This window comes from Zalophus californianus, chromosome 13 (assembly GCF_009762305.2).
Source record: "Zalophus californianus isolate mZalCal1 chromosome 13, mZalCal1.pri.v2, whole genome shotgun sequence".
Taxonomy (NCBI): domain Eukaryota; kingdom Metazoa; phylum Chordata; class Mammalia; order Carnivora; family Otariidae; genus Zalophus; species Zalophus californianus.
The window spans coordinates 88,857,361-88,880,255 of NC_045607.1; the positions used below are offsets into that span (position 1 = coordinate 88,857,361).

Below are 22,895 nucleotides of genomic sequence, written 5' to 3' on the forward strand. Positions count from 1 at the left end.
GTAATTGACACTTAGATAATTGAAAATAAGCTCTGTGAGTTGCAACAAACCTATTAAGATCTTTATAAACAGCTGCTGTACTCTCTTTCACTAATCTTTTTCTGCTTTTCCTGTCAACAGACCAGGGGTGGATTGGGACTGGCCCAGGTGAGCCCCAGGGTGGTGTGTCTGTTCTGGCCTTAGGTTTACAAGGGAAGGACTCATTGGTTCCAGCAGTGGGGAGGGTCGGAGAACATTTTAAAGGGAGCCTGGCTCATGCCAGACAGGCAGGCCGTTGTCTCCTTTTGTTCTGAAATTGAGTTGAACCATATCTCGGAGAGTGGAGGGGCATTGGGTAGGAACTCTAGAGCAGGGTTGGGAACTCTTATTTTATACTTTCCAACTCTCTACATCTGTGTGTTTTTCATTGTGATTGTTTTATAACAATAATGTAAAAACTATATAATAATACAATAATAAATAAAAATAATGATCTAAAAATCGACTTAAGGTATTACAACAAAGTAAAGCAATTAAATACAGTTGGAAAATAGAATGGCATTTGAATGACATTTTATTACAGTTCCACAAATAGCCGCTAGCTTTATAACAGACCTTTCTCTGTGTGGAGTCCAAGCAGAATGGCACCCTTAACTGTGGATTGCAGGTACTCCGTGCGCGTGTCACCGCAGATGGCCAACCGGATCGTGGATTCTGCAAGGAGCATCCTCAACAAGTTTATACCCGATATCTATATTTACACAGACCACATGAAAGGAGTCAGCTCTGGGAAGTAAGTGTCTGTGCGTTTTTAGAGCTTATTTCTGCAGCTAACCCAGCCTTTTTGCACCCGTGTCCCGATTGCAGTGAAAACTGCCAGCTCTGTGTCGGCAGCCAGAGGAAGAGTGATTTCAGAATTAATTTCCTCCCGACTTAACTGCTGTTGTCACCAGCGGGCATCTTCTGAGCACCTATCACGTGGGAAGCATCTTAGTGGCCGGTGCTGGGGATGAGGGGTCCAGACCCCGGCCTGGGGGAGTTAAAACCCAGCTATTAATAAACGGTGCTTCCAGCTTTAAATTCCATTTGTTCCCACAAAAAATTAAAGCAAACAAGTTCTTCCACCCTGAATAAGTAACAGTTTAGGGGAAAATACCCTTTGTTGGTCTGTGCCAGTTGGTTTCTCCCTCCATCAAGGGGAACAGCATCCCTAGAGCCAAAGGAAATTGTTATTGCAGATTTGACTCGGGTTTAGTAAAAGCCTTTGTGGAAAACCTCACTTTAGAAAATAAAAAGTTAATGATGATCTGTGTAATGAAAATACTTGTTTTAGGCTTTGCTTGTATATTTAGCAACCAGTAAGTTAGGGAAGCAATTAAAAACTAATTTTTTTATTATGAAAATGTTAAATATACAGAAAAGTTGAAAGGCTAGCACAGTGAACACCTGTGTGTTCCTACTACTTGTAGTTAACAGTGAATATTTTGCCAGATTTACTTGTGGGTGGGTTTTCTGTGTTTGTTTTTGTTTTTGCTGAATCATTTCAGTGCTTACAGTCTGAAGCTTGCAGGTCGTGTCTCCAAAAAAGAAGAACGTCAGAGATTAACTGTTGTGGGTTCAGAAATCAGTTTTTTGCTAAGTAGTAGCACAGCCGCTGCTCTCTCATAGCCCTTCCGTCTGAGCTTTCCTTTGGCTTCAGCCAAAGAAGGAGAGAGAGCACAGGAGGGCTGGGTGTGTTTCGGCATTTCTGACCTTGACGAGGTCCATGGGACAGACGAAGGTGATTTCAGCAATGTGGTGGCCACTCATAATTCAGAGGAATGGGGGTGGGTGTGTCAGAGGATATAGTTGGGAAAGGATGTGTGTGCCGAGCTGCCCTTTCTGTGGGTTTGGAAAGGTCAGTGATGGTCCCAAACCTTTGGTGCACTGCTCAGATATCCCCAGCGTTTTCCTTGTTCATGTGGTGGGAGTCATAATGCCGGCATCGTTAGGTTACAGTACACATTGAAAGATCACATAGGTAAGCCACTAATGCAGTGGCTGGTACACAGTTGGTACTGCAGAAATGCTAATGCTGCTCCTCACTCCCCGCCCCTTTCTTTCCCCTTCTTGGCCCTTCTCTGGGGAGAGGGGATCACAGAGCCATGGGGGGATAGGTAGCCGCAGTAGCAGCTGTCTGGGTGGCCTGGTCTCCATCATGCCTTCTTTGTCTGGCCCCTGGCTCTGCGAGGGTGTCTAGGGATGAAGCAGAGGAGGCCTGAAGGCCATGCTGCCCCCACGATGGTGCAGCTTTTCCTAATGCCATCAACTCAGCTGACCCCGCCGTGTGGTCCAGTCCTATCCCTGAGGGTGAGTAGGAAGCTCATACATGGATCAGGACGTGAGCGTGATGGAGATTTGTGGGTCATCAACTCCAAGCCCCACTTAAAAAAAAAATTACACGTAAAAGCAATGCATGGTGTTAGGTGTGTGTTTTCTAAATCTCAAGTTACAGAGGACAAATGGTGCTCTTCCTTCTCTGTTAGGAAATGGTGAAGTCATAGTGGGCGTTTTCCTCTTCTGACTCAGTGGGGTATCCATGTAATGAGGTTTATTGAACTCTGAGACTGAGAGTGTGTGTTGTGGCCACGGCCTAGAACTGTGGGGAGCGGCAGCTCTGGGTGGTCTGTGTCCGCTCTCTGACCAGTATGCACAGTTGTCTGTTGTCCCGTTTTGATCCTCACAGTCAGGGGGCGCCTGGGTGACTCAGTCCGTTGAGCGTCCGACTCTTGATTTCAGCTCAGGGCGTGATCTCAGGGTCGTGAGATCTAGCCCCATGTCAGGCTCCACACTCAGTGCGGAGTCTGCTTGTCTCTCTCCCTCTTCTCCTCCTCCTCCCCCACCCCCCAATAAATAAATAAATAAATAAATAAATAAATAAATAAATAAAATCTTAAAAAAAAAAAAAAAACTCTCACAGTCAGGACTTCCAAAAAAATCTGGTCCTTTACCAACTGGGAGGTTTTTTTTTTTTAAAAGATTTTATTTATTTTTTAAGAGAGAGCACGAGCAGGGGGGAGGGGCAGAGGGAGAAGCAGGCTCCCCGCTGAGCAGGGGTCCAATGTGGGACGCGATCCCAGGACCCTGGGATCATGACCTGAGCTGAAGGCAGACACTTAACCGATTGAACCACCCTGGCGCCCACCAATTGGGAATTTTTTTTTTTTTTTTTTAAGATTTTATTTTATTTGACAGAGCGAGACACAGCGAGAAAGGGAACACAAGCAGGGAGAGTGGGAGAGGGAGAAGCAGGCTTCTCGCTGAGCAGGGAGCCCGATGTGGGGCTTGATCCCAGGACCCTGGGATCATGACCTGAGCCGAAGGCAGACGCTCAACGACTGAGCCACCCAGGCGCCCCCAATTGGGAAGTTTTGGAGGCTCTCACTTGCAGATTACTAAGGCAGATCTTCAGTGAGGTCATCTGGTGACCAGCTGCTTTGTCATCATAACTTGAAACAGGCCAGATAACACATACACACCCCAGATTGGAGGGAGAAAATTAGCGTAATGCACACATGGCTTTGTGTGTTCTCATGTTTTTCCTAAAACAAATACAATGTTAAATGGAACAGTCTTGATTAAATACAAAGCTTATTATGATAACAACTATACACACCTCAAAGATTTCACATGGATGGAAAAATTCAGAAGTTCTTGGGAACTGTAAGTGAGCAGATGAAAGCAGTGAGGGCAGCTTACCTCCTGGTTCTGCCTCCCTCTGTTTCCTACTTTTCATGTTTGCATGGCTCCACCTGTACCGCTCAGCTGGATGCCTTCCTTCTTCCTGGTCAGGTGACTCGAAGGCAGCTCGAGATTGCCACATGGTGTGATGGCTGGGCGGCACGGCGTTAGGTGGTGAAGCATGACTCGGAGTGCCCCAGAACCTTTGTTCTCACTCACCCCCTTCCCTTGGCAGGCGTCCTTAACCCTTGGCTGAGTAGACAACTTTTTTTTTTTTTTTTTTTAAGAAATTGAAGACTGACCACTGTAGCTCGTACAGTACGTTTTGAAACGTTATTCATTTTGTACGTAGTTTTTCTGAAACATGTTTTGGCTAGTTTTGTGCTGGACACAAAGTGCTTTAGGAAGATGGATGTTGAATTGTGTTAAAGGGGACACGTGTAGTGATTGCGTGTCGAATATACTTCTGGAAATACATATTTTTTTAAAAGGTACTGGGCAAAGTAGACGTCTGTGATGTCAAACTTGGAAATTTTATGGAGAGGTGCTGTTTTTATTGTTCGTGGACTAATTTTATTTTGTGCCAAACCAGTTGTCACTGAGCTCTGTGAGAGCAGGAACTCCTGTGTTTACCGTGTGCTCGGTGTCCTGGCCATGGAAGCAGCTTTTCCCTGAATGTTTGTTGGATGCATGAGTGAGTGAGTCAGCTGGTGTTAGCTTCTGGCTGTTGGTGGGTAGGAACACAACAGGAGAGAACACGGTGCCAACACTGGTTAGATTAAATGAATTCTGAGGGGTGCCTGGGTGGCTCAGTCGGTTGATCATCTGCCTTCGGCTCAGGTCATGATCCCGGGGTCCTGGGATTGAGTGCCGGCATCAGGCTTCTTGCTCAGCAGGGAGTCTGCTCCCTCTGCCTGCCACTCCCCCTGCTTGTGCTCTCTCTCTGTCAATGGATAAATAAAATCTTTAAAAAAAAAATAAATGAATTCTGAGTGAGGGATGTTCTTCAAACAAAGGTCTATAGGCCCTTTCTGGCTCATGTGGTACTTTTCATTATGGGGGAGCAGCCTGGTATTTCGGAAGAAAGCTGTCATCGGTGGCCTCCGGCCACTCATATCTGCTGGATTGGTTGGAGGCCTAGTACTGTGGTGGAGAACTTTCATGGGCTTTGGAGTCTGGAACACCTGTGTTTGAAATGCATCTCAGTCACTTTCTAGCTGTGTGGGCTTGGTGCTGGTTGCTTAATTTCTCATTTGTAAAATGAGGGTGGTAATGTTTACTCTGCAGAGTTGTGGTGTCAAAGCTCCTAGCTCAAACTGGCCATAAGTAGGTGCTCAATATCTGGTATCCCTTGTTCATATTACTTTATATGTTGATTGTTACAGGCTCGCACAGTACTATCTTTCACGGTGTTGGAGTGGGGTGAAGGAAGGCAGGGCCAACGGGAAAAGCCGTGCAAACTTGAGCGTAATCTTGGTTCTGCCCTGTGTGCCCTCACTAAGTCGTTTATATTTCTAGCATAAGCTAGATCCTTCCCAGGATCTCTAGGAAGGTGTGCTGTGGCCAGAGAGAATGCCATCAAAGAGAAGTTTGTCTTCTCTTTTCCTTTTGCTGGTGAATGTGAATCCCCCCACTTTATGAACCCTACTCATGTCTGTGCCTTTGAATCCCCAGGTCTCCAGGCTTTGGGTTGTCACTGGTTGCCGAGACCACCAATGGCACCTTCCTCAGTGCTGAACTGGCCTCCAACCCCCAGGGCCAGGGAGCAGCAGTGCTTCCGGAGGACCTCGGCAGGAACTGTGCCAAGCTGCTGCTCGAAGAGATCTATAGGGTATGTCCTCTGTCTCTGCAGGTCTGGGAGCAAAGCCATCATTGTTTCTCATTTTTATTCCTTAGCAATTTTTTTCTCTTCCAAGGGCTTAAGCCAAGGAGTTAACTTGCTCCTACCCATTCAGCGGTTTAGCATTAACTACTTGAATGGATTAGGTAAGCTAGTCCGTGAGCAGACATCCAGCCCCACTGGTTTGGGAAACAGGGCAGGTAGGTTTAATGGGGAAAGGAAGGAACTAGAACAGAGTCATACAAAAGACAGAGGGTTAAAAAATGAAGCCGGTTTGGTGGTGATTGGCCAGTTGAAGAGCACACACTGCCCTGACCGATGCAGCACCCTCTCAGCTCCTCGAGTCCCTGCTGTAGCGTAGCAGGGGCTCGCTGTTCTCAGCTTTTTCAAGAGAAGCCGGAAATCTGGAATTGTATGTGACAATTCAGGTAGAAAATCGTATCGATGGGCTAGGTTTTGCAATGTGCTGTGGAGCACAGAATGCTGTCTGGGGAAGGTAGACCTGCGTCGGCGCACAGTAGGGGCTTGGAAAGATTAGAATGCAGTGAAAGACAGAACTTTACCAGTTGCCGTTTTGCTTCTGCAGCTCTGCTGTGTCCCACACCAGCCTGTCCTTCCAATTGCCAGAGTATTCTCTGCATGCACATGCACACAGACATTTACTGTGTCCTAAAGGCAGTGGAGCTGACCTGAAAGAAGCAAGGAAGAAATTGGAAGGGAAGGAAGAATGACGGCAGGAGAAAATAAGATGAAGCTGCCTGAAAATATTCTTTAAGATCCCATAAGCTTGGTTAGATGAGAGTCACAAATGCACCTCCAAGGTTTCTGTTTTTCTGCACTATCTTTCACCTTGGTTCCAAATCTGGAAGCTGAAACTTTGCCCTTGAAATGCAGAATCCAGTTCAGGCTTTGAGGGATGTTCACTTCTCCACTGTGTAGGCGAGGCCCCACGTTCTTAAACTGAGCACTGGTGAGAACTATACTCTGGGTGGTTTGCTACTAGATGGTGTACAGTGTTTGTCAACTGTCTTTTCTGTCTAGCTCAGGAGCCTTTCATCTCCGTATTTGTGTATTTATTCTCAGTTACTAGACCTCCCTGTGGGTCCTTCCTGGAGTCTCCCAGGGAAGTTTTACCCTGTTGAAAGCAACAAAAATCACATGTGAGCCCAGCGAAATAAAACCAGTAAGGCGGGTACAGTGGTGATTTTTTTTTTTCATTCACTTCTTCCTTTTGCCACTGTCATTGATCACGGTGGTAAGGTGATGGCTGGGTCATGGGAACCCTGTACAGGCCTCGTTAAGGAAAACAGCTTATAAACAGTCTACTCCCCTGATCCAAGTCAGCATTCTTGAAAATGTTATTGGTCACAAGGTGAAACAAGTAAGAATGAACTGTTTCAGAGTTAATTAGGATTTCCAGTAGGATTTCCAGGTCCTAAATGGCTTTATTTCATGTCCCCCTAATTAAGATGAAGCCAGAGAAACCTGTAACTGTGTCTTCAGTGAAGTGCCTCTGTCCCTGTATGTCCCTGTACTCACCGTTCAGCTGGGAAGTAGTGGAGGAAGGAAGCACCGTGTCAGATGAAATCCTCCAAAAAGAGTGTGGTCAGGGTCTGGCCTCAGCTCTTTTGTTGCTAAATCAGCCCAATGGTTGGTGCTAAATTTAGTGATTTTTTTTTTTTTTTTTAATTCGGTGATTTTTGAAAGACAGGTGGTAACTGGAAGCTGGGAATAATGATCAAGATCTTGCTTGCGCTGCCCGTTACTTAGTTCAGGAAGTTTGTCGTCTAGGCTTGTGTGAGGAAAGCCTGTGTGTTTTACGTGCATCCTCCAGCCCCTGTTGACGTGTGCAGGTGTCCCTTCCTGGGTCCTGTGGGGGCTGGCAGGCCCTCTTCCTGACTGTGGGGGACGCTCTGTCTCTTTCCTGCAGACCTGGGGGCATTGGAAGCATCGAGTCACAGAATAGCCCAGGGGGAGCCCACAGGCACAGCTGGACTGTGCATTTTGTATCCCCGTAAATAGTGGATCATAAGCCTCTAGGTAAAAGCGCAGCCAGCCCATCAGTCCACAAGAGAGAAGACATGCAATCTGGATTTGGTTATTTTATTTCTTCTCTACACTCCAGTTAAGTTCTATTTTATACCATTTTCTTATGCCTGGACCAGGTTTTCTGCCTTTGTTTTTAATCACTAAGAAAACCTCTTTTGTATATACGTCTAGGATCTTTAAGTTTTAAAAGGATGAAAGTGCTTTATGCTTTTATGAATAATTATTTTTAAGATTTTATTTATCCGAGAGTGAGTGTGTGTGCAAGAAGGGGGTGGGAGGGGGAGCTGAGGGACAAGCAGACTCCCTGCTGAGTGCAGAGCCCGTCGCGGGGGCTCGGCTCGCCTCGGTCTCATGACCCTGAGATCATGACCTGAGCCGAAATCAAGAGTCGGACGCTTAACTGACTGAGCCACCCAGGAGACCCTATGAATCATTTTTTATAGGTGTGTGATGTGACAGGGTTTAAATGAGTAATAAAAATCCATCCCTTTGAGGGTACCGCTTATTTTTTATCAACGTTTTCATGCTCTTCTCTGATCTCTCGTTCCATCTGTGTCTCCTCGGTGACTGAGCCCCCTTGATTCTGTGGCAGGCTCCCTGGAACTGCCTTTCTCACTCATCTTCTGTTGCCCCATCTGCTTCTCCTCCCTCCCACCCAACCTCTCGAACATCTCTTACCCTGAGACACTGATCTCATCTTTCCACTCCTGCGTTCAGAGACCTTCTCCAGCTTCTCACTTTCCCACGGTAAAGTCAAAACCCTTGGCCTGGTTAGAAAATCCCTGCCTCAGTCTGTCCTGCCCCTTCTCCCGACCGTTTCTCATCCGTCTGCACAGCGTGCAGCCACTTTCTGGCTGCTCCTTGCTGGCCCTGGGCCCTCTTTGCCCTGTCCTCCTGCTCTGGGGCCACCTCTCAGGTACCTGTCCCCAAAGTCTCCCTCTGGTTCCAGCTGGGTGACTGCCCTCCCCCGCCCGCCTTGGCAGCCCCAGTGCCCACAGCCCCCGATGAATGCACAGTGCTGGCTCCGCCTGAATTGTCTCTGTTCCTGCTCCTTTCTCATCGCCGCAGTAAGAGCGAAGCCACTTAGTACAAGGACTGCAGCCTGTGCCTTGGGGATGCCTCCACTACTCCCTCCGTGGTGTCCTGTGCACACAGTGCACATAACACAGTGATCACACCAAAATGTCGCTCCAGCACATAGTAGAAGTCTAGCAGTGAGGATGGTAGAAAAGCAGCACAATGATAAGAAGGAGAGATGGAGGAGAACAGTTTAATTTTAGGCAGTTAGGAGAGGGAACAAGTTCTGTAAGGCAGAGTTAGTGTTGTTGGGCCTCCTCTTCCTCAGGGGTCAGGTTGTCCTTTTTAGATGGAAATATATAAGCTGTAACTCTTCTTGTCCTAAGATTTGCTAAACGAGATAAACACTGTCCTATAATATCTCTGGCAGTTTGGGGGCAGCAGTGGGTTTTCCTAAAGGCTATAGCCGTAGCATAAACCCCCTTATATTCTGACTCCGTGGTCCCAGATGAAGTCCAGCAGCAGAGAACGGGTGTCCGCACCTGAGCACTGACTTACTCCCTACGCTGCACACACTCCGAGAGGACAGGGTGCAGCCACAGAAGCAGCAGTGGGGGGGCTACCCGTTCCGATCACAGTCCGGGAGACCTGCACTCAGAAACGGGGTGTCTCACCTTGATTCTTACAAAATACGTAGAGACCCGGGGTCATCCTGCTTTCACTGTGCATGATGTAAGTTTGAATTGTTGTAAATCAAGTTCTCCCAGGAAGTATGATGAGAAGTAAAGACGCTTTGAAGGGCACAGATGTCAACAGCTGTAATGCATGCATCGGCAGATGCAAAATGGCAGAAACAGTGGAGAAATTCAAGAATGAAAGAAGGAAGACAACCAAAGCAGCTGTGTTCTGCTGTGGAGGAGAAGGAAGGGAAAGTGGCGGGGAGTAATGCTTAAGCAAGCAGTGACGGGAGACGGACTGATCGCAGTAGTTCTCCAGTGCTAAGGCACACACAGGGAGAGAGCTGAGAGGCTCCTGGAACGGGCCAGCAGTATCTGAGTGTAACAGAATGTGTGCATAGGTGAGACCCGGGGAAGGTGACTGTTCACGTCAGATTAGCTCCGGAACCGAGGCGGCGTTCACATAGCCCTAGGTAATTAACTCCACATTGCCTAGAGCTGATTAGGGGTTTTTGCTTGTATGCCCTGCCTCTTCTTTCCTTCCAAAGGCAGGCTTTCATTTTTCCCTAGATACGGCTGAGTGTCTATTCATTCGCATAGTCTCTGCGATTACGGTTGTTTTTATTAACTGTTAACTTTCACTCCCTAGAGTCAGCTGGTGTAAGGGTAACTCCTCAAAGACCTGCCCTCTATTTTGTTACTGCTTGAACTTTGTAGTCTGCTCTTCTGTGGTTCTGATCCTCTGGGTGTCTGTGGTTTTCCTTCCCTCGTTTTGTTGGTTTTCCATTTTCTGGTTGGTACAATGATTAATCTTTAAGGTGTTTGTGTTTACAGGGTGGATGTGTGGACTCGACCAACCAGAGCCTGGCTCTGTTGCTCATGACCCTCGGACAGCAGGATGTTTCCAAAGTCCTGCTCGGACCGCTGTCTCCCTACACGTGAGTCCTTGCCCTTCAGCCTTACCGCGCTGGCCGGTTTAGTCTTCCAATGGCCCAGAACGACACAGGTGTTGTGCGCCACACAGCTCGTCTCTGTGAAGCCCGGCTTGTGCAGATGCATAGGGAACCAGAGCCTGTCACCCTAAACCTGGTGTTTAACAAGGATCTTGCTTCCCATTCTTTCTTGTAGCTTCACCATTCCCGTCTGTCGTTCTCAGGTCATCAGAGTTACGTGACAAATACTGGACTGTTCTCTTGTCTGTGCTTTAAGATTTAGATTTTGTTTCCATTTTGGAGGTAAACTCCTGGTTCTGTTACAGCTTGGATTTTGTTGTTAGTTTTTTTTAAATCCCCCTCTTCCTTCGCTGTGGCCAAGAGGACTATCTTTTTGTCCAAGACGATAGGGTGTGAGCTGGCTGGAAAGATGAACGAGGAGGCAAAGTTCATAGTCCTGCCGCTGGACTAGTGGGGAAATTAGAGAGGTGAGTTTGAGGCCATGGGTGTCATCGGAAGTTGACCACTGAGGCAGAAAGAGCAGCTCAGACTTAATGATAAACAAGACTTAAATGATACACAGCAGAGGAGAAGCATTTCCTATTGATAGTAACAGCCTCTGAGCACTGACGTGTGTGTGTGTGTGTGTGTGTGTGTGTGTGTGTGTGTGTGTGTGTGTGCGCGCGCGCGCACTCGCATATCTACCTAACATCGTTACCTGGTCATCTGTGGGTGGGCCTCGTGGGGGCGGAGATGCTCAGGTAGATACGAGACTGAACTGTCCTTTTTCGGTTATCATGGTACCGATGCTGTATATCTGAAAGGTACAGTACTGTGATAACTGAAGAATGGTGGTGCCATCACATTGGGAGAGGGGCACGCTCTGCCACGACTGGGGAGACCAGGAGACTGGAGGAGATTCTTATGGAGGCTTTTTTTTTTTTTTTTTTTTGGATTGCTGGTGGGAGATTGTTTTGAAACAAGGAGATGCAAGAAGAGTACATTCTGTTAACAGAGGGGGAAGACTGATAAGCAGGAGGGTGGTGAGGACCACACTATCTCCCGATAGCTCGTGTAAAGTATTTCACAGCACAGGAAACCGGAACTTGAGTAAATGGCACTCTGACACCAGGAATCAACAATACTAAGATAGACTTTGTAACACCGGCAATTCAAGAGCGGGTCAGGGCTGGGAGTTCAGCACCCCGAGTGCAGAGATTTGCTTCCCGTGGAGAATTTGCTGGCAGCGGCCGATAGTCTGGACCCGCCGCGGCCCCCTTCGGTTGGTTGGCGGCTCTCGCGGCTTCCCGGCCTCCGCTCCGGGGCAGTCGCGGGCCTGACTTGCTCGTGTAGCGTGATGCTGTGTCTAGAAATGTGTGCCGTCATGGGGCATGGGGTTTGGCAGAACATTATGTGAAAAATGGAATGTATATTTTTATTTTTCTGTCACAGTTTTTTTTTTCTTTTTTGCTTTTGGAGATTTTTTTTTTCTTTTAGTTTGGCTCCAGGCCCTTTATAATCTTTTCACGTCAGCGGCCCCTGTGGAGGTGGTCAAGATGTGACTGGGCATTTTTAAAAGTCCCTGTGTCCTGGTCTCCTTGACTCACTCCTCGCCAGACATTAATTGCAATGTCCTGTTTTCCAGAGACCTTGCCTAAAATTGTAACATCTCCTGGGAAAACAAAGTGGTCTGCTCTGAATGGAGCTTTAGAGGAGTTGGACAGATTGCAAAATCACGTGTTTTGAGACTTGGGGCTAGGCCTTACAAGACATTTGTCCTCTGGATTACCTGCCTCCCAGGCCTTCAGGTCAGGGAGGGGACAGCCTGCCTTCATTTTGGTAAACTAGCATAAAGGTGGGGATTAGGGAGTTTATTTTTGGAAGCTGTATCTGATTGGGACCCGTTTTCCTCATGGAAGGCTCCAGTGGCCCAAAGTAATGAAGGGGCAAAGGTGGGAAGAACTGTGTCCTTGAGGGACCCAATAAGCGAAGTTAACATTGTATTTGTGAACAGTTAAGGGTGAAAAGGGACAAAATCCACAATCAGGAAGATCATACTTGGGGGGGGAGCCGTTTATCCTAGTCAGAGTCAAGAGCTTTTGAGATCAAACTGTCACACTTTTATGAGCAGATAAAGTCATAAAAATTTGTTTTCTGAAACCTGATTTTTAACGAAAACCAGAAGCAAGGCCCTCCTTGGTTTAAAGAAATGTATTCTGGCACTTTGTACATTTTGATTTTTATAAATAGCTTTTCAAATGTCTGTTTACAGAGCACTGGGATTAAGGAGGATGTTTTTTTCGTGCAGTGTTGCTTTCAAATCCTTTCTGGAAAATAAGGGTCTCAATGTTCTTCCTTTCTTTTCCTTTTCCCTCTGTCTCACTTCAGGAGATTGCTGTTGGTGGTTTTCTGTGTTACTTGAGAAAGTAAGTCTATATGTGTGAAATTCTTAGGAAGGCCAGAGAGATTTTTTTTCCCAGTAGAATAAAATAGTATTAAATGGCATGCTAGTATGTGTAGAATCTATTTCTATTGAATTTATTGAGTTTTAGATGGTTAGAGTTGGTGACAGTGGTTCTGCCTTCCCCTCAAAAAGCTTAACTTTAGAATTTAGGGAAGGATTTACGCTTTATTTAAAGGCAGGGTGAACAGCAAGAAAAATAAATATTAATGAGCATCTTAGCATTTTCGGAAATTGTTCATGATTGGAGGCTGCGGTCTCCAGAGCATGTTGCATTCTGTGTGTGCACAGGTATCAGAGTCCTGCCTACCTGGATTTCAGGTCTGGCTCTGCCCCGGAGCTTGGGAGACCGTGGACCAGGCACTGAGCACCCTGAGCATCTTGTCTCATCAGTAGACAGTGAATGGTCCTGAAGTCATGGGTTTGTGGAGATGGAGTGAGGCTTGAATGAGGTCAGGTACTCAGCCCTTCCAGCCGTGCAGTATGCCTCACGGAGCTCAGTCCATGCCAGAAACTGAGGTTTGTGCCTGGGCGTCCCCTCAGCCTGGGAAGTCCAGTGTCTCGGTAAGGTCTTTTTGGACACCAGGAGGCCTCGGAAACTTGCTTCGGGTGTTCTCGAGCCTGAAGTCACTGTAAATTGTCTGCTCAGCTATCTCTAAATCTGTATTCATTATGACCGACCTCCTGCAGTCATGTTACTAAACAGCACACATGTCTTATTTGTGATTCCAAGAATTCTGTAGGGTCGGTTTATCTAATGAACACTTAACAGTGTTTACTGTTGTCCAGATGTTGTTTTAGGTGCTTTAAAATGCGAACTCATGTAGTTTTCATGATGACCCTATGGGGGCGATAAAGGCAGGTAGGTACTCTTTATCCTCCATTTTACAGGTGAAGGGGTTGAGGCTGGAGAGGTGGAATCCTGTCCCGTGGGGGCACACAGGTCAGCCAGTGGGGTTCTGACGGAGACAGTCTCATCCAGAGTCCCTGCTTCCCTCATGCACTGTGCTCTTGTGTAAGAGCTGGGATTCCGTCCACATCGCTGGGCCCCAGGCACCTCCCTGCCTGAGGCCGGGTGCCCTGCTGCATCTTTTCAGAGAGTCCTCATTCCAAAATCTGCTGTAAAATGATCTCCTTCTATCTTTAGTTAGAAGTCTAAAATAAACCATGCCATTTTGTTTTTTTTTTCCCCCCTCACTTTAATAAATGACCTCTTTCCACTGCGTGTGAAGTGCTGGGGGTTAGTGAGAGCCCAGTGTCCTTGTTCGCACAGACTGATCGGGGCAGTGGGCTCCCCCAGTCTGAAGCACCGCAGCGTGAGGCCAAATGAGAGAGCACCCGGCGCTCTGGGCTCAGTGGCTTACCTGCTCTCTGCAAGCTAGTGCGGCCTGCTCCACCTTACCTCTACCGAGTGCTGGAAGTCCTGCAAAGCCCCGTCCCTTCTCTTATGCCGTTTGTACCCCAGAACGTATTTGGCGTGTGGGAAAAGTCAGGGACATCCTTACTCTTCAGGTGAAAAGAGAGAAGTAGTTAAATTCACTTACAAAGGCTGCAGGGAGGAGAGAGTCAGGCTGGGGGAGATGTGGGGCCTCTGCCGAGCTGGGCGGGGGCCTCGCCGTGAGCATTCATCCTTGGAACCGAAGTCAGCGGGCTTCGGGAAAGCCACTGTTGGGCAGAAAAAGCACCACCCGTGTATTTTTTAAAAGCTGGTGTGTGATGACTATGGGGTCCCACTGAACAGATGCTCTTCCTGCCCCTGAAACTTTCCCTTCAACTTCCAGAGCAGCACCTTAGGCCTGAGAAGCAGGTAACCGTAATAGCGAAGTGACTTGGTGGAACAGAAGGCAGGACCCGCTGTCGGGTTTTGTGTCTGTGGAGCTCCTGGACAGAGGGCTCTCCCATGATCCTGGTACCCCCCTGGGGTGGTGTTTAAGGGGTGGGGCGGGCCACCTGGCAAGTCCCAGGCAGTTGGGGTTCAGTGGGCAGGTGCCCATGAGCCCAGTGGCCTTCACCTTTTGACCAACGGTGGTGGGAACAACCCACCCTTTGAAAATACACAGGAAAAATGATCTCTGTGCTCCAGAAGTCTCTGAAAGTTTGTCAGATGGACCGGAGGCTTTCATAGAAAAGTATTTTTCTACAAAAGTATTGTTGTTTTTGGTTTTGTTTTTTCCAAAAATAAATCCTCACTTTTTCCTGAACAACAAGAAAGCTCTCACTACAGGGGCGCCTGGGTGGCTCAGTCGGTTGAGCGTCTGCCTTCGGCTCGGGTCATGATCCCGGGGTCCTGGGATGGAGCCCCGCTGAGCAAGGAGCCCAATGGCTCACCATACAGTTGTCTAAGTCAGGAATTCAAATCCTTCACACAGGAGTTGTAATAGAAAGAATTCCAGTTGTCTAAAATGGTCGGTCTGCAGAGCGGCCCGTTACTCTGTGCAGGTGGTCACCGTGCCCCCCAGGGGGCAGAGCGGCTGTCAGTGTGCCACAGCTCCTCTCCCGTGTGGCCCTGTGCTCGTGTCCAAGAGGTGGGAGTCCACAGTGTGGTGCTGGGGAGAGAGAGGGGCGGGCGTCCTGCACCGGGAGGCACGGGCGCAGCGGCGCAGGGCTACACGTGGGGAAGGGCGCAGGTCAGCGTGGGTGTGACTTGTTGAATTCCTTCAGCAGACGGTTAGGATTTCACATTGTCTGTGGTTATTTCTCGGCTTCTGGAGACCCGGCTGGAGGGGGGAGGACATTCTGAAACCTCCCCTCAGCCCCTTCAGACAGGCAGCAGGGCTGGCAGAACATCCTGTAGAACGTGGAACCAACTTTGCTTTTGTTAGCTATTCCAAAGGCTACAAACGTGTGGGCCTGCACACTCAAGCCTGTGTTTCTCCGTCCTTCTCCAGGAGCTCGGGGGCGCCCGGAGGCCCCTTGGGGGTTCTGCCAGCTGCCGGGGGCATCTGGGTTTTCCAGCCCAGCCCAGCGATTCCCAGCACGGCTGGCCGGGGCGGCGCTGGGAGCCGCGCGCGCCCCGGGCTGTGCTAGAGCCCAGGCAGCGACAGGACAGGCCGTTTTCTCCCCAGAGCACAGACGAGTGGGTGAGACGGCTGGCGCTGTGCCTTGCTGCCGGCTGGAAGCGCTGCCCGCAGATGTCGACTGTTTATCTGTGGGTTCGATGTGTTTGTTTTCTCTCCTAGGACAGGGTGGGGGACACGGTGGGGCTCGGACAGAGAGCACGAAACAGAACATTTCAGTTGGTGAGGAAGACAGGGAAGCCAGCACGGCCGGAACGGGCTTCCCTTCCCTGCTGAGAATGGGGGCGTCACTGGTCAAACCCCCCGTCCCTTCAGTGCCTCATGGCCGAGCAGCTGGTCGAGCGCCCAGCAGGGAGAATGGGTTTCCGCAGCAGGCTCGGTCTCTGCCCGGGAGGTGCTCTGCCAAAGGGGGCGCGGGCAGTTGCGAGACAGCTCTACGGAGCATTAATTAGGCACTGTGAGCAGAGCCAGGAGCGCCGTGGAAACCACACAGCTTGCTGGCCGAGGAAGCTTTCCTAGGAGACTTGCCAGATGGGATGTTACTTGAAAGATGGAGATGAAGAGAGAGCAGAGAAGCGAGGGACTTTTGTGCGAGCGTGCCCCACGCACCAGCGCTACTTTGCAGTGTAGTTCCTGTTTCTTCTCTTCGTCCCTGATGTGCTGGTCATGTTGGCCAGACCGGCCGAGGAGTTGTGCTGCCCCCTTTCCTCTCCCTTGTAGGTTGAAGGATGGAAGGACGGGGGGGGGGGGGGGGGGGTGCGCGAAATTCACCGCAGTAGGCTTTGCGCTCATCCGGGTATATACCGCGTGAGGGTGGGAGCCAGGCCCACTACTTTTGAATTTCACAAGTATCGTGTATTTATTCATTTTGAACAGCTGTATTGAGATATAATTCACATACCACACAGTTTACCCTTTTAAAGTGTACAATTCAGGGCGCCTGGCTGGCTCAGTCAGTTACGCGTACGACTCTTGGTTTTGGCTCAGGGTCGTGAGATCGAGCCCCGCCTCAGGCTCCGCACTCTTGGGGGGGAGTCTGCTCAGGATTGTCTTCCTCTGCCCCTCCCCCGCAGGCACGGGCACTGCACTTGTGCTCTCCCTCTCTAAAATAAATAAATCTTTAAAAAAATAAAGTGTACAATTCAGTGGTTTTTAGTATATTCCCAAAGTTGTGTGACCATAACCCCAGTTTCGGAGTAACCATAATTTTAGAATGTGTTCACCACCACACAAAGAAACCCTTCGCCTATTCGCGGGTGTCCCCTGGCCTTCCTCCTCCTCCCACCCCCTCAGGCCTGAGCAACCGCTAATCTGCTTTCTGCCTCTGTAATTTGCCCGTTCTGGACATTTCATACAAGTAGACTCATATAGTACGTGGTTTTTCGTGACTGGCTTCTTGGACTGAGCACAGTGTTTTCACAGTTCATGCATGCTGTAGCGTGGGTCAGTTCTCCACTCCTTTTCAAGGCTGAATAATACTCCCACTGTACGGACACCCTGCATTTTGTATCCATTCATCAGTTGATGGGCATTTGGGTTGTTCTCCTTTCTTGGCTGTTATGAATAATGTTATCACAAACATTAGTGTCAAGCTTTTGTGGGGGTGTATGTTTCCTTTCTCTTGTGCCTGTACCTAAGAGGGGAATTACTGGATCATATGGTAAGTCTTTACTTGAGATTTAACTGCCAGACTGTTTTCCGCAGGGCCACACCGTATTAACATTGCAGTCGACAGTATTGAGGCGTCTGATTGCTTCACATCCTCGCCCAGACCTGTGAGGTCTCTCTTTTTGATTGTAGCTACTCTGTGGGGGTGTGGAATGGGACCTCCTAGTCGTTTTGATTTTCGTTTCCCTAATGACTGACGATGTTGAGTTTCTTTTCATGTGCTTATTAGCTGTTTGTATGTCTTTGGAGAAATGTCTATTCAGATCCTTTGCCCATCTTGGATTATTTGTTTTTTTTTATTACTGAGTTGTAAGAGTTCTTTATATTCTCAATACCAAACTCTTACCAGATACATGATTTGCAAATACTTCTTTTTCCAACCTGGGAGTTGTCTTTTCACTTTCTTGATAGTGTCTGTTGATGCACAAAAGATTTTAATTTTGATGAAGTCCAGTTTGTCTGTTTTTTCTTTTATCACTCTGCTTTTGGTGTTGTATTTAAGAAACCAGTGTCCAGCCCAAGATCATGAGGATTTTCTCCTGTGTTTTATTCTGTGAGTTTCATGCGTTAGCCTTTAAGTTGAGGTTGTTAATCCATTTTGAGTTAATTTTTGTGTATGATGTGAGGAAAGGGCCCAACTTCATCTTTCTGCATGTGGAGCTGTTCCAGCAGCATTTGTTGAAAGATAATTCTTTCCCCATTGAATTATCTTGGTGCCCCTGAAAATCAGTTCACCAGGGGCGCCTGGGTGGCTCAGTCGTTAAGCGTCTGCCTTCGGCTCAGGTCATGATCCCAGGGTCCTGGGATTGAGCCCCTCATCGGGCTCCCTGCTCGGCCGGGAGCCTGCTTCTCCCTCTCCCTCTGCCACTCCTCCTGCTTGTGCTCGCTTTCTCTCTGTCAAATAGATAAATAAAATCTTTAAAAAAAAGAATCACCAGGGATCCCTGTTAACAGTAGAATTCTGGCCCCTGTGCACTGAGGAGACATGGCCTGTAAAGGGTGGGGAGGGGCTGTCTTTGTGTTGGCCTATGCTTCCAGGCTCTACCATGTGGACCCTTGCTCCCTACCAGTTGTTAGTTGAATAGAACCTTCAGGAACTTGTGTGTTTAATGAACTCTCCAGGTGAGTCTTCTGGTCGGGCCACCTGGGGAGATGGTGAATCTGCTGGGGCAGACCAGCAGAATTCTGCTTACCTGTACAATGATTCTTCCATGGAATTGCCGTTCCCAAGGTACTGTTGGGACGAAGCCATCATTCTGTCTTAAAGGAGATGACAAGAAACAGCCCTGTGAAACCCCTTGTCACATTTACTGTGAGCTCCTACTTGGCCATCTTGTTTAATATGGCCTGTCATATAAACACAAATATTGTTATACCCATATTTATTCCCACACCTTTGCCTTGTTTATTTACATTTCCATAGTACTTTTAAGGAGTATTTAACTTGTCTACCCTACTACATTGACAGCTTCATGAGAGAAGGGATTTTTGTGTTGACTACAGCATCCCCAGCACCAAGAACAGTGCTTGGTACCTAGTACACACTCAGTAAATGTGTGTTGAGTGAATGGAAAGGTTATATTGAGGTTGAGGAATGGAGAGAGAGACTTCTCTATTCTGGTATCTGCTTGGTTTTATGTTATGATGCTGTGAGTCATGGGAGTCCATGTTTCTCTCTTTGCAAGAGCTGCTCAAAGACTAATGCTGTATTTATGTCCACTCAAACTGTAGGGCCTGATGACTTACGTGTCATGTACTAACCTCAGACCTTTACAAAATCTATTTAATTTATCTTGTATTGTGTGCATCTCTATAGGCTGTCCAGATCCGCTTTGGAAAGTGGCAGGCTGTTAATAAATACTATTTAATGAACTTTGATTGAGACGTTCTTAATTTTAGATATTCTTGATCTGTGAAAGTAAAGCCTTGGGTTCTAGATGGGGGAAGGAGAACTTCCTTTGAAAATAGAATTCCTTTTTCACTCCTCCCTCGTTTTTTGTTTTTTTGTTTTTTCCTTTTTAGGATAGAGTTTTTGCGGCATTTGAAGAGTTTTTTCCAGATTATGTTTAAAATTGAAACCAAGCCCTGTGGTGAAGAACTCAAGGGTGGGGATAAAGTGCTGATGACCTGTGTTGGCATTGGTTTCTCCAACCTTAGCAAGACCCTCAAGTGAGACTATCACCAGATAAGGCCCCAGCGCCTACCGACAAAGCAGAAGCTGCCACGGACACCCAGAGGGACCAAGTCCACATTCATCCAGGACAGGATATGCTTCTGCATCAAGGATTTCTTAACTTTCCATTAAAAAAAAATCAATATTTAAATAAAAGACATCTCTGTATCATGTGGTTTCTAGCCACTTCTGCAGTGGCCCGGACATTCCTTAGGAGGCCCAGTCATGATGAGCGCTCCCTTGGCTCACCTGGATGAAGAGTGTGCCTTCAGGATACAGTTGTGCTGCTAAAACAGCCTCACATCTGCATCCCTGGGCTCCTGTCGTATGGAGTCTGTTACCGTTCCTCCTGTGAGGACTGACTGCTTTGAGCCTCGGTTTCTGTGTAGGGATTAAGTGAGATAATACAGGGTGGAGTGCACTGCTCCACACATGTCAGAATTGGTCTCTGAAGCTCATTTGTCCCTCGTCTTCTGAATGGACTGACATCATGGAGGCAGGTGCTACCCCCCGTCTGGCTCATCGTATGTGTATGTGGGGCGAGGAGTGCCTGGGGAGGGCAGGGGTCAATTAAAGTTACTGGATATTTTCTCTATCTAACGTGTGCGGTACGTTTTCTTTATCCTCATAGTAGCTCTGCGATGTAGGTTTTATTATATTCTTAAGAAAATTCACAAAGGGTATTTTATCCCTTTGAAATTTATAATGTAAAGACATTACATCTTCTGATTTAAAGTGCTGCATGTAATAGTGTCAGAGTCTGGAATTGGACCCTGCTCGCAAGCTACGAAGTCAGATTATTACTGTTTTGTGGATGCTAGCGGAAGACCTGCAGATCTTGGGTCAGAGACAGAGAACGTCGTTACCTAGAGCACAGCGAACAGCATGAGCCTCATGTTTGTATCGGTTTCCCCTGTCCCCCAAGTCCCACAGTGATGATGTGGGGGGGGAGGGGAAAGGAGATGCTGAGCATGCAGTGGGTTTGCCTCGCGGCCAAGGAGTCTGCACGCTCGGGGACTGCACCTCTCCAGCAAGCCTGCTCTTTCTTCCAGATGGGGACATTACTGCATCCCTCGGCTGCTTGCTGTGAACACCATTAGGAGAAAGGGCCCAGGGAAGGGCCTCCTGAGCAAGAACATGCAGGATCACTCAGCCCATGGTGGGTCGCCCCTGACAACTCACAGTCTACATTTGGTATGTGTATGCGGCTGCAGTTGGTAGGAAAGGAAAGATAATTCTTCCTATGTGGATTTCAAATGGTATTCTCCGTCTGGGGGCGGTGGCTAGTTTGAAGTAAGTAAAGGTCTTTGCCTCCCTAATCTTTGTGCCCTTTTATTTTTTGGGGAAAAGGGACCGGAGAAAGTCTGCGCTCTCATGACTCAGGGTGTGGGAAGTTGTGGAGATTTCAGCCTAACATTGCAGAGAGCCAGGCCATTTTGAACCATGGCATTCCACTTACTGAGAACTTCACGTAACTATTAGTTTTGTGTTTTGCGTAAGAGATGAACACAAACTTAGCATCTGAGAACAATACCTATGTACCCTCTCACAGTTACGTAGATTGGAGGTTCTGGTGGGCTTGGCTGGATTCTCTGCTTAGAGTCTCACAAGGCTGATGTCAGGGTGTCAGCTGGGCTGGGCTCTGGCAAAGAATGAGCTTCTAGCTCATTCAGGTTGTTGGCAGAATTCAGGTTCTAGGACTGGAATTCCTGTTTCTGGCCGGCTGTCAGCTGGGGACGTCTTTCAGCTTATAGAGACGGCCTGGATTGCTTGTAACTTGGTTCCCTCTGACTTCAAGCCAGCAGTGGTACATTGAATCCTGTTGCATCCAGTCATTCTCGCACTTTGACTCTGACTTTTTCTTGTGGTACCAGCTGAAGAAAACTCCTGGCTTTAATTGCTTTTAAATGCCTTCTGTCTTACTTGGATAATCTCTCTATTTGAAGGTCCCCTGATCACAACAGTACCTGAGTTTGTGTTTGAATAGCCGGGGGCCGGGAATCTTGGATGGCCATCTGAGAATTCTGCCTACCACACATGCTGTCGCTGTCTTATTTACTGCTGCTGACGTTTGAACCCAGATCTGCCCATGATTAAAATCAGAATGAAGGGGCCACGTTGCTTTGGACACGAGAGATACTGTCCTTAGGGGCTTTCTATCTGTTGTGGCAAGCTCTGGAAATGGTATTGTTGGTCAGTTTCGGGTGGCATGTGGACTCCAGGCGGATCATTGCGAACAGTAGAAGGGGTGTGTGCTGCTCCCTGCTGTGAACACGGGAGGGTCCAGTGTTTCCAGCCCTCCTTCTGCAATGGAAATATCTGGTAGTGGTGATGATGTTGCCAAAGGAGGAGAAATGTAATATTTATTTATACAGCGTGCTCCCAGCCCCTTCTCAGATGCCCTTGAGAAGCAATACCGTTCACTGGGCAGAAGCCATTCTGTGCAGGTGGCTGGTCTGTCTTTGACATTGGGCCCCTCCAGGTTCTGCCTTGTTCTTAGATTCGCTCCTGGTTGGTCCAGCTGCCCCTGGGGTAGTTTGAGGAGAGATTTTAGCATTTTAGGCTTGATTTTCTATCTTGGTTTTTCTGTTCCCTGTCTGTTGGACAGAAACAGACCATTCTGAATTCAGTGACGCTAGTGATTTTTTTGTTGTTGTTGTTAAGGGCATATGCACCGGTGACCTTATTAGGGGTCATGGCAGAACATTGCTTTTTGCCTTTCTGTCATCTACCTACTTCTGTCTTTCAACACCCTTCAACTACATTCTGTGTAAACACCAGCCAGCCTCCTTGATCATAATTACTTTACGGTATTCATCAAGGCAGTTGATAAGGGGTGGGAGGAAGCCAGGATATTGCAGCATACCATACTGATGGGGAAAGAGTAACAGGAGGCTCTGTGGAAATCCAAATTGCCCTCATAGGCCAACTGAACCTCATGGTTGGTTTTTAATCTTTTATGAAAAGAAGTGGTGAAGGACATCACTGATTACAGACCCAACAAGAACACCCCAAAGCTTAACTTGCATCATGGTGCCTGTCTTCTCATTGTCACTGGACAACAAAACCCCATGAGGTGGCCATTTCCTGCTAGGTCTTTTGTTTTGGGAGCCTCCTCAGTGAGGCCCATGGTGGCAGATAGTTTTATGCTGAGTGGAACCTTCGGAAGTAGTCAGGATGGAGTAGAGGAGTCTGGAAGAAGTGGGTAAGATCAAAGGTAGATGGAGAGAAGGAAACACCAGGGAAATAAGGAATTTCCCACAGGGTTGGCCATGCCTAAGGTGTGGGTGGGACTCACCTGAGTGAGGTCAGGGACCAAGGTGGGCTGATGAAATGGATTTACTGGGGGCTTTGGGCATGGT

At 48.0% G+C, this 22,895-nt stretch overlaps 1 protein-coding gene across 3 annotated transcripts in view; it reads left to right on the forward strand.

The window, feature by feature from the left end:
* RCL1 (RNA terminal phosphate cyclase like 1) overlaps positions 1-20,128 on the forward strand; it is a 61,494-nt gene extending 41,366 nt beyond the window's left edge. For all 3 annotated transcript variants that reach the window (XM_027616537.2, XM_027616538.2, XM_027616539.2), the window contains 4 exons: positions 647-772; positions 5,374-5,530; positions 10,117-10,220; positions 19,383-20,128. In XM_027616537.2, coding sequence (XP_027472338.1) covers positions 647-772; positions 5,374-5,530; positions 10,117-10,220; positions 19,383-19,533 — 538 coding nt within the window. In that variant the 3' untranslated portion in view covers positions 19,534-20,128. The remainder of the gene's footprint in view (positions 1-646; positions 773-5,373; positions 5,531-10,116; positions 10,221-19,382) is intronic.
* The last annotated feature ends 2,767 nt before the right edge of the window (positions 20,129-22,895 follow it).